The sequence below is a fragment of the Vollenhovia emeryi genome, unplaced genomic scaffold (genome assembly GCF_000949405.1).
Source record: "Vollenhovia emeryi isolate VEMERY1.0 unplaced genomic scaffold, V.emery_V1.0 DF939174.1, whole genome shotgun sequence".
Taxonomy (NCBI): Eukaryota; Metazoa; Arthropoda; class Insecta; order Hymenoptera; family Formicidae; genus Vollenhovia; species Vollenhovia emeryi.
In genome coordinates, this window is record NW_011967192.1 from 1,615,016 (window position 1) to 1,625,309 (window position 10,294).

Below are 10,294 nucleotides of genomic sequence, written 5' to 3' on the forward strand. Positions count from 1 at the left end.
AACGGAATTTTTACCAGGGGCGAACTTGACGGAACAAAATACATTCTTTCACGTGGGTTTTACGGGAGTGTACAATCGCGCGAACGATCTTTGTGTTTTCGCGAGTGTGCCGGAGGACAATCTGCGCGTAGGAGCAGGCCAAGGAAAGGCATCGGGCTCCGGCGGAGCAACTTTAAGGTAAATATTTTTTATTTAGTGTAAAATTAATCTTTTTTTCAGTTTATTTTTGAGTCGTTTTACTTTATCATTCTATAATTTCGAAATAACAATTTATTTTTTAGAGTTTATTAGAGAGAATTAACATCAGGTTTGAACCGCGATTCAAAGATCCGTGACACATCTATCATCGATATTGCGGTTCTCGACTACTCGAGCTATCGAACGACGTGCGAGCGCGACTGTGCGCCACTCACGGTAGTCGCGAGTACTCGAGTAGTCGCGGTTGTAGTCAAAGAGTAAAGGGACATTACTCGTTGGTTGTAGTAATATCACTCGAGGGAGGTGGCGGTTTATTTGTAATAATGATAATTACACGAGGATTGAACTTGCTAAAGATCGTTCACAGAAGCCGAAATACGGCCGCGGCGACGAATCTGCGGCCCGTTAGACTGACTCACGGGTAAATAAAGTTATTATGTAACTACACGTTATAGGCTATAGGTTATGTTCCAATGTTTCGCCGCAGGAGTAGCTTCGTTGCGCAGTGTCTTTACGCGAAAGGAATATCGTAATTCACGCTATTACTTCCTTATCAGGCCCGGAGGAAACTATCGCGATCTCCCACCAGAAAACAAGCAGTGGACATTGGCAGCCGAGGTTTTCGGGGGCTTCATGTGGTGGTGGATATTATGGCACTTCTGGCATGACTGGGGCCACATTGTCGTGAGTATCGTGTCATTTTTTTTAAATATTTGCCCCTCGTACATTTCTAACATCAACTCGGCCACCCCCTGATGCGGACAATTTCCTCTTGCGTTCAGGGAGAATTCGATTATCCAGACCCATCCAAGTGGACGGACGAGGAGTTAGGTATACCTCCGGATGATTATCCCGTGCCTGCGACTCGTGTACTATAGATAATTTTACAGCTGTGTTGCACGAAGGTAAAAAAATATATTTATCGTTATACCGAGATAAGAATCTGCGAAGTTTCAACATTCACGCATAGAATAAAAAGAGTGTTATGTTTACAAAACTGGATATAATTATTTTGCTTCTCATCTACTTTGCAGCCTTACGTTGTACGCAAAAATCGTTTATCGATTTGAATACGCGAATTTGCTGACGATAATAATTCCACGTGTAAGAAAACTGCGTTATGTCCGAAAAAGAAATCTGCGCGCAGAGCCAATGTGGAAAGAAAACGGTATATAGATTCACGATTTTCAGAAAAATTACAAGACTTGCAAGTTGGGCTACATACATCTTGCCTTGTGACCCACATTGGCGTGTTCTCATATGTTGTTTAGTTTTAGATAGGGGTCTTACTTGGAAGTTTATTCTCACACGTTGTATATTTTCCTAATGTTTCAAATACACGGGTCTTAGACATTACTTCCTCTTCAGGTAGAAAAGAAGTGGAATAAGAAAAGGGTATATGTACTTAGATATGTGCATTGCCAAATTTTTATATCGCAAACAACGAAATCTCATTGCATATATATTATTTTAATATTGGTGTTCTGTTACAAAAGTTTCATGTAAGGCATCTTTAACGAAAGTATAATGAAAATCAAGAGCTTGTACATCCATGCGACACGTATATTAATTTCCCTTCGCGACATTGATAGAGACCGTTTTAATCTCGAGATATTCCTTCAGGCCTTCTTCTCCCCTGAAATGAAAAGACACAAGTTTAACAATGCATCACTTAAATCAACCCGGCTTAATTAATTATCGCTTACAATTCACGTCCTATGCCAGATTGCTTGAAGCCGCCAAATGGCGTTTGGGGTGTGATAGCGTCGTAACAGTTTACCCTGGAAACAAATTATCATTGAGCGTACAGAACTGTGCACGCAGTAGAGCATTATCACGCATTTCTCGCGTACTCACCAAACGCTACCCGCCTCTACTGCCTGGGCGAATTCCAAAGCCTTGTTAATGTCTTTAGTAATTATGCCCGAGGCAAGACCGTAGTTAGTGCGATTGGCGCGCTCGATTACTTCATCCATGGTGTTGAATTTCAAGATTGTTTGGACCGGACCAAAAATTTCCTCCTTGGCGATTCTCATGTCGTCGGTTACGTTCGAAAAGACCGTGGGTTCCACAAAGTAACCGGCGTCGCCCTTGCGATTCCCACCGGTTTCCACAACAGCGCCCTGCTGTTTGCCGGAATTGATCAGGCCCATGATCTTGTCTAACATATCCTGATCGATCTGCGGGCCCTGATTCGTCTTAGAGTCAAACGGATCCCCCACTTTTCTGTCAAGCGCCAGCTGCTTAGCTTGCTTCACGAATTCGTCATACACCTTGGCATGTACAAATGTACGCGATCCCGCGCAACAGTTTTGCCCATGATTCGCAAATATCGCGTTGTGCGCGATCCCTGCGGCTTCTTTCACTGTAAGCATACACAGCGTGATATAAATGTGATTATGTAACAAAGTGTACAAAGATGCCTCATTATTCTGACAACATACCGTTTGCATCATCGAAAACAACGAGCGGGCTCTTGCCACCCAATTCAAGGCTGACACGCTTGAGATTACTTTTACCAGAGGCTACCATTATGGAATGCCCGACCTAGAGAAAGAACACAATTTATATCAGCACATAGATTTTTATCAATACAGTCATATTGTATAAAATGTGGATACCTCGGTAGATCCGGTAAAAGCGACTTTATTAATTTCTGGATGTTCAGCAATAGCCGCGCCAGCAGTTGGGCCGTAACCTGGAATGACATTTACGACGCCCGCTGGAAAACCTGCCTCCTTAGCTAGAGCGGCCGCGTAAAGCGCGCTCAGGGGTGTTTGTTCCGCTGGTTTTAAGATCACGGTACATCCAGTAGCCAATGCAGGGCCCCATTTCCAAACCAACATCAGGAAGGGATAATTCCAAGGGATGATTTGTCCTACAACGCCGACTGGCTCTTTTCGTGTCAATGTAACATTAGCGTCGCCTAGTCAGATAATAAATAGAATTATTTACTGTCACTCAATTATACAATTCATATTATGTCACAAGTGGGCAAAGCAATGATTGTGACGCGCGAAATTTAATAAAATATATTAATTTACTGTAATGCTCTCCACACGTGTGCCCTCTTTTTGTCCGGTATTGTACATAAGGTAATTTATAAATATGAAAATACCTGTTGGAATAGTAGTTCCAAGTATTTTATCACACCAGCCTGCGTAGTAACGAAGAGTAGCAACAGACGCTTGAATGTCCTCCACAGCACTCGCATACGTTTTTCCATTGTCAAGAGTTTCGAGAGTGGCAATGTAATCTAAATCGCGAGTAATGAGATCTGCAAACTGTTTTATTTGTTCACATTTAGTGTGCTGTCGGCGTTTTTGCATCAAGTATAAAAAGTTTAGTATCACAAAATTTTACCTTGTGCATAAGCTGTCCACGGGCGTACGGATTCATTGTGCGCCATTTCGAATTTCTGTGAAAGGCCCGTTTGGCGGCTTCCACTGCTTTATCGACATCAGCCTGAAGGGAAATTCATTCTTTTAAATTGTAGTCGATCAATTTTTAATATTACTAAAGTTTTACATCTGTTGGGTGAAAGAAAATTTAATGGTGACGCGCAACTGATGCGTAAAGGTTTTCTACTAGTTTACTGTCGTTAGTGCCATATAATTCTCTACAATCTCTTATACATTTAAAATCTTCATATGCTTAAAACAATAATTTACACCTTGAAAAACCTACAATATTAAATTGCAACAATTTTCATATAAAATTATAAAATGTGTCTGGAATGGAAAAAGGAAAGAAGGATATACTGTTTGTAAATCCGTTGATGTATCCTATATGTAGACATGTGTAAATATTATCTCTCTTGTAGATATAAAAGTACGAATAGATAACAAAATAATACGATAAGATAACCTTTGGATATCACCTCACAGCACGAATATACAAAAGCAAGTCATCCGAGTCAACACAAAGTTGAAAATTATTTTAAACTCTACATATTTCGAGCTATGCCAATTAAGTCACGTTAGGATTTATTAGGATTTATTGGAATGCCAATGAAATAATTGTCTGTCAATTTTATCTATTTTCTATTGTACAATTCTTATATGTTCTGCGTTGTCACAATAATTTTACCTTGTCTCCTTCGGCGATTTCAGCAATGACTTTACCATCGGCAGGATTTATTGTGGGAAATTTACGACCACTCACAGCATCCACAAATTCATTGTCGATGAACAGCTACAAAGAATATTTGATATTATTAATGACGCGATAAAAATAACTTTTCGATTTAAAAAAAATCTTGTTAAGCACTTAAAATACTGACAAAGTCATGAATTTCAAAACGGTTTGGAGAAAGAGATAGGATTTATCCCCGTCCTCAACATTCTTTATAATCGCTATTCAAATTCAATTAAAAATTTGCAAAATTATTCAGATTCATATTTTAATTATTTTAAATAGAAGTTGATATTCTTTAAATAACGCTTGGAAAGTTTCTTTATGCACAAAACACAAGCATTATTCTATTAGCGAATCTTTATCGTTGAAAGGTTTGCAATGTGAATCTGGTTTGAATCTCATTTAATTGGAAAACAACGAGCGCATTCTATGAAACAATGCGAGATATCGGCTTACTTGAGTGTATTTAATTTGGGCTTGCTTTGCCATTTTCTTCTCGGCGATGTTCACACTCTGCGATGACTACACTCGGCAACGGTCGGCGAGTAAATGGTCGAGGAACGTTTAGAGAGACAACGTCGCCACCATCGTTTCTTAAGAGATTATTTCCGACATGTGATAAGATTGTTCATAAACATCCACTTCGCTCTGCCTCCCCGTCCTTTTCGAATTTTTACGATTAACTGCAATGAATTCGAAAGAAAGGATTACGTCGAGTATGTTTTATAATAATATATGTAACACACACAATTTTAATTGTCAATATAACAAAAATATTGTTAACACACGCAAATATAAGTCGTTTTTTAAAACGACTTAGTACGTCATGACTATTTTCATTATCTTCTCGTGGTATTTTTACACGCTTTACTTGCAATTAGTTGGAGTGAAAATTTTTCCAGTCTCGAAAACACGCTATTTTTTTTCAAAATTCTTTTTACGATGCGTATGTAGTATTTTACATTGTGCGAGTCGATCTATTGAAAATAATGCGATGCACAGTTATTTCTCGGTGATAGAATCCGTATTCGGTTTCCTCTCGGAACTCTGCCAAGTACAGTGGTCCTTGATCTATTTTGGAAATGCTGTGTGGTTAGTCATAATCACCTAGTGATTAATTCTTTTTCAAATTATCTGCTGTTTGGTTGCCAATTAAATGGAATTAAATCACATATCTCTAGATTTGTGCTTTTGAGTTTAATTATACGTTCGAATTTATCAGGGAATTTCCTATCGAATAATAATACAAGTAGACTGTCTGAGTCGGTAATCTGAGTATTGGCAGAGATTTTTACACAGGGCATCTTCGCGGGTGCCCCAACTTTGATAGGATAACACCGGGTCATCAATATTTTCGTATGCAGGTTGCACAAAAAAAAGTGTCTGCATAAAATAATCTTTTAATAGACATTTAATCGTACGCATTTCGTGTTCTTTCATGTTAAAAGAGCATCTTACGTAAATACGTTAACGCATCTTTTTATACATTATAAAGATATTAATTTTCGTATAACGTATACACGGACAGAATTTTCTCTTAAAGTTTATCCTGAAAATCATGTAGTCGAGAGATAACGTGGCATTTCCAAGAATTTTATGAGAGCTTTTGGAAATTTTACCATATATTTTACTAGTAATTCTACTTAGTAGACATTTTACCAGTAAAATGAACGGTAAAATTTTCAAAAACTCATAGAGTTGTTTAAAATGCCATGTTGTCCTACGATTACATGATTTTCAGGGTCAATTTTGGGAGAAAATTCCCTCCGCGTAGTAAAAAGATACGTAATGCTTTGAACTTAGTCACTTGCATATATTTTACATAAAAATGAATCAATTTTCTTTGACGGGAAGGAAACAGACTAGGTTAATTTAAAACTATCACTCCTTTAGAAGAATGAGACGACTCGTCCAGCTGTGCGTATTAAATCGATAAATCCGGTTTGCCAGACGTGCTTACGGCTGACTGCTTAAATTCGCAGACATTCACATATTCTACTGCACGTAAATGTACAATTCAACTGTATCCTATGTTTTCGGTATATACCTTTTTAAAATATAAGTAAAATACGCCACGCTACGTTGCCTCGCTTCTCCGAATATCACGAAATGTTAGATAACGAACATGATTGTTCTGCTGATAGCTCGCAGCGCATTTCGCAACACGAAACTGAGGTGAGTACTTTCTGTGTCGCCAATTTACATAAATTACGTATATCAACACATGCGATAACAAAGGTGTCTCATTGATATGTGTGTAAAAAGACTATTTTTAACAAAAAAAAAAATTATAGAAAGCAAACGACGTGTATGTTTGCGAAGCAAACTTGCGTTTATTCGTAACATTATTACACACAGATACGTACATAACTTTACTTTTGTTTTCATCTCATGATAAATTCCGTATTAGAAGGCACAGCCGTGTCTCACGATGCATGAATGCGGCGGCGGGGACAATGTCGAGAGACCTCCGCTCTATCTACCTCAGCCCGAGGATGAATATCCGAGCAAGCCCGAGCACACAATGGGACCTCTTGGTCCATGGGCCACAGGCCGAGTAACCTGTTCTCGCGAGGGTGGAGTAACGGGTTTGAGGCCAGTCGCAGATCAATATTCCATTACTCGCTACGGACCAAGTGAATGGCGCGCGCACAATTTAAGTATCTTTCGGCAATCGGACGAGAGAATCCGCGATTCCCGGTACGTGATTCAACGTAATCTGCGATCATTTGAAGTTGCGCCTAGCATTTGATTCAAAGATCCATTAGTGAAGGGTCATCTGCAATTTTTCCTAAAAATTCTTGGCACTTATTATAATATTAGAGCAAAGTCTCCTATTATAAGATAGGCTCCTAATACGAGACAGCGGGGATTCTGTTAAATTAATGGGCATCGTCTGCTGATTCCACCGTGAATTTATTGCCCTTGGGGTGAAATCTGTTTAGTGGAAAATTCATTGTTAGAGCGCGTAACCGTTGCGAAAAAAGATTTGTGATTGAATTTGGGCGTTGAAAACCTGCTGTCTCAAATTAGAAACCCATCTTACGATAGAGGATTTTCCTCTACATAAAGACGAACTGATTAGAGTCACGGCCGTTGCTGCGAAAGAATGTGTGAAGCAAGCGTACGCGGCAGCCGACAAGGTGCAGTCGGAGACGACGGAACAATTAAAAACGCGAGCTAACGTGGTGTATCGTTGGAAGGCGGAATTGGAACATGCGATCGCCGGTATTGCGGAAGAGATGGAATTGTTGGAGGCCGAGCGTCGCCGCGTACAGCGATCACTGTCGATATTGACCATTCCTGTGTCGATCGCGAGCGACTTTTTGCAATTACGCTGCTCTCGCTTGGACTCCGATCTCGTTCGCGATAACGTCGAGGAGCAACTTACAAAGGTTGAATCTCGGATAAGTTACATCGTAAATAACGCCGCCACCTCGCGCCTTAGTTCGCGTTGCGTTTCAGGAAATAGCCCTTTGTTCCGAGATACGAGATCTGCTGAGCAGGACCCGCGAGCAGATCGAGATGCAGATGGTCGAACTGAAATCCGCGAAAGCGCGAGCGGAGAACGATTGGTCTGACAAGGTTCACGCTTACAATCTGGACTCCGTATGCGTGAATTTGTTTAACGATTCTCCGCTTCTATTATGGAAGGCTGGAGCTACGAGATTTCCAGCCGAGTGAGTTTGCTGCCTCCAGCGTTGAGCTGCTGCTGTAATCAGTTTGCGTTATCGATATTTTTCTTCTTTTTTTCAGCCAATCAACTCCTACAAGCTACGAACACTTTACGCAAGAAGTGTTAACCGCTGGCGAGACTGCTAAACAGAGATCAATAAACCTAAGGTCCACATTGAACGACATATACGTTAAATCGATTAAGGATCTGCGCGACCAAGCGACTCGCGTTGACGTTGCGCTTGCGGAAAACGTGAAACTCACACAAGGTTGCCTTCAGCAATTAGAAAAGGAATTACTTCGCGTAAGATCTGGGAGAGCAACTACACAGATAGCAATGATGCATGTCTAAAAGACGTCGTACAGATATCTTTAAGAGACTATTTAGACGTACATCTAAAAGACACCTTACATAATACCGTAAGACATGCATGCTATCTGGGTAAGGATATGCAAAAAAGATTACATGTAACATCACAGACTTCTATACCTAGACTGCTAACTCCTTAGGTGCCCACACAGCAAAATATCCCAGGTAGCCAGCCGACGTAACTTGTCGTCATTTGGACGTCAAAGTGACATTTCTGACGACATTTCGACGTCAAAATGACAACAAGTGACGTCAGCTGGCTACCTGGTATATCCGACACTTAAGGGGATGCTGGAGTGATTCTGCACTTTTGCACCTTTCTAACCTAAAAACTGTCAGTTCGCGGAAACATTTGTATAATATACAAATTAAATGGCTTATGTGTACAGATCGAAAGCAGCTTGCTATTCCGGCCAAATGAAAGAACAATCATGGCATCACTGAAACTAAGTTTGTAAGTCTAATAAAAAATAATAGTGAGCAACACACATACTACATGTACTGTATGTATGTGTTGCTCACTATTATTTTTTATTAGACTTACAAACTTAGTTTCAGTGATGTCATATTGTTCTTTAATTTAGCCGGAATAGCAAGCTGCTTTCGATCATCTGTACACGTGCCATTTAACTTGTGTATTACACAAATCTTTCCACGAAACAGACAGTTTTAAGTGCAAAAGGTGCGAAAGTGCAGAATCACTCCAGCATCCCCTTAAATCAGATATCATTTCATCGGTCGTATTTGAGATATCTCGTAGATGATATATTTCCTGAATATTTTAAGGATATCACATTTCTGATATCTCTTTTAAACAATTAGTGTTTATATTTTTATTTTTAGTATTTGTTTTGTTTTTCTATAATTGTTTCTTATTTCACTTTTCCTCAAAATAAGTTTTCTAAACTCATGTAGTAAAAAAATAGTACAATAAAAATAAAAAGATAAATATTAGTTTACAAGAATAGCTGATTTATTGAGGCCGTGTTCCTTAATAATTTATGCCGGAACTGATAAAGCAAAAGTATATTTTATCTATCACATTGCCTATTCTGTAATGATTTTTTAGAATCTGGAAGACATCTCTCAGATATCCAAGCGATATCTGAATAGTTTTTTTTGTAGCAGATATTGTAATACTTAGATATCTCCCAGATATTTTTGTGATATTTTTTGCTGCGTGGATAGAATCGGAGTCACTTGAATTTGAGGAGTTAGCAGTCTAGGTATAGAAGTCTGTGTTTAAAATACAGTGAAACAAATATCTTTTTTAGTGCTTGCACGAACTGGCAAATGTGGAGAAGCTGATTGAGGAACTTCGGGATTCAACGAAGGGGTTAAACAACGCTATGAAATTAGCGCAAACAAGATTAGATAATAGATTGAGACGGCGCAACGTTGAAAGCTGTCGAGATACACCTCAATTTGCGTAAGTTGAAAGGGGAACGATTGTCCGGCGAGTGATATTGTTGGGGCATGATCAGCAAGAACTTTTTCATTTCACTTAGCCTTGTTGAAGAGGTGAAATCACTTGGCGAGCAGACCTCTGCTATGCTGGCGGAATTAAAACGCGCTGAGGAATCTCAGGCGGAATTAGTCAAGGCAAGAGGCACCCTTGAATATGAAATAATGGTAAAACGGAAGACTTTGTACATAGACAAAGAACGAGGTCAAGTGCTACGTTCTTTCTTCCCTTCTGCTACAGACTTGTCTGGATTTTAATAAATTGGACGTGTAAAAGCTATACTTGAAATATTTAAAATTCAGCATATGAATTATAGAATTCCGCTTCTTATTCGTCTACTTATTATACGTACACTTTATATTTACCAGGTATTTTAGACAGGGTTGTAAACCGGAGCAAAAATACGTTCTTTGGAGCGGTTTTGAACCGGTTCGAGTTTAAAAACCGCC

The 10,294-nt window shown here is 39.4% G+C and overlaps 3 protein-coding genes across 6 annotated transcripts; 2 read left to right on the forward strand and 1 right to left on the reverse strand.

Annotated features, from left to right (window-relative positions):
• Positions 1-395: 395 nt before the first annotated feature.
• Positions 396-2,945, forward strand: LOC105563592 (NADH dehydrogenase [ubiquinone] 1 beta subcomplex subunit 2, mitochondrial-like). 3 transcript variants are annotated; one of them, XM_012015299.1, is made up of 4 exons: positions 396-619; positions 756-882; positions 981-1,103; positions 2,867-2,945. In XM_012015299.1, the coding sequence occupies exons 1-3, from the start codon at positions 522-524 to the stop codon at positions 1,074-1,076; spliced, it is 321 nt and encodes a 106-aa protein (XP_011870689.1). In that variant the 5' UTR covers positions 396-521; the 3' UTR covers positions 1,077-1,103; positions 2,867-2,945. The 3 variants fall into 3 exon arrangements, with proteins under 3 accessions (XP_011870689.1, XP_011870690.1, XP_011870688.1); XM_012015300.1 differs by lacking the exon at positions 2,867-2,945 and adding an exon at positions 1,233-1,525; XM_012015298.1 differs by lacking the exon at positions 2,867-2,945 and having other exon boundaries at positions 397-619; positions 981-1,195.
• Positions 1,648-6,762, reverse strand: LOC105563591 (retinal dehydrogenase 1). Its single transcript, XM_012015297.1, has 10 exons — positions 6,702-6,762; positions 4,792-5,018; positions 4,288-4,392; positions 3,562-3,663; positions 3,317-3,482; positions 2,820-3,124; positions 2,643-2,745; positions 2,056-2,563; positions 1,905-1,979; positions 1,648-1,834 (listed from the first exon to the last, which is right to left on the reverse strand). The coding sequence occupies exons 2-10, from the start codon at positions 4,822-4,824 to the stop codon at positions 1,765-1,767; spliced, it is 1,467 nt and encodes a 488-aa protein (XP_011870687.1). The 5' UTR covers positions 4,825-5,018; positions 6,702-6,762; the 3' UTR covers positions 1,648-1,764.
• Positions 6,321-10,173, forward strand: LOC105563590 (tektin-4). 2 transcript variants are annotated; one of them, XM_012015296.1, is made up of 8 exons: positions 6,321-6,374; positions 6,480-6,510; positions 6,746-7,035; positions 7,421-7,730; positions 7,801-8,015; positions 8,092-8,314; positions 9,655-9,809; positions 9,889-10,173. In XM_012015296.1, exons 3-8 carry the CDS (start codon positions 6,767-6,769, stop codon positions 10,100-10,102), a joined length of 1,386 nt encoding a protein of 461 aa, XP_011870686.1. In that variant the 5' UTR covers positions 6,321-6,374; positions 6,480-6,510; positions 6,746-6,766; the 3' UTR covers positions 10,103-10,173. The 2 variants fall into 2 exon arrangements, with proteins under 2 accessions (XP_011870686.1, XP_011870685.1); XM_012015295.1 differs by lacking the exon at positions 6,321-6,374 and having other exon boundaries at positions 6,383-6,510.
• The last annotated feature ends 121 nt before the right edge of the window (positions 10,174-10,294 follow it).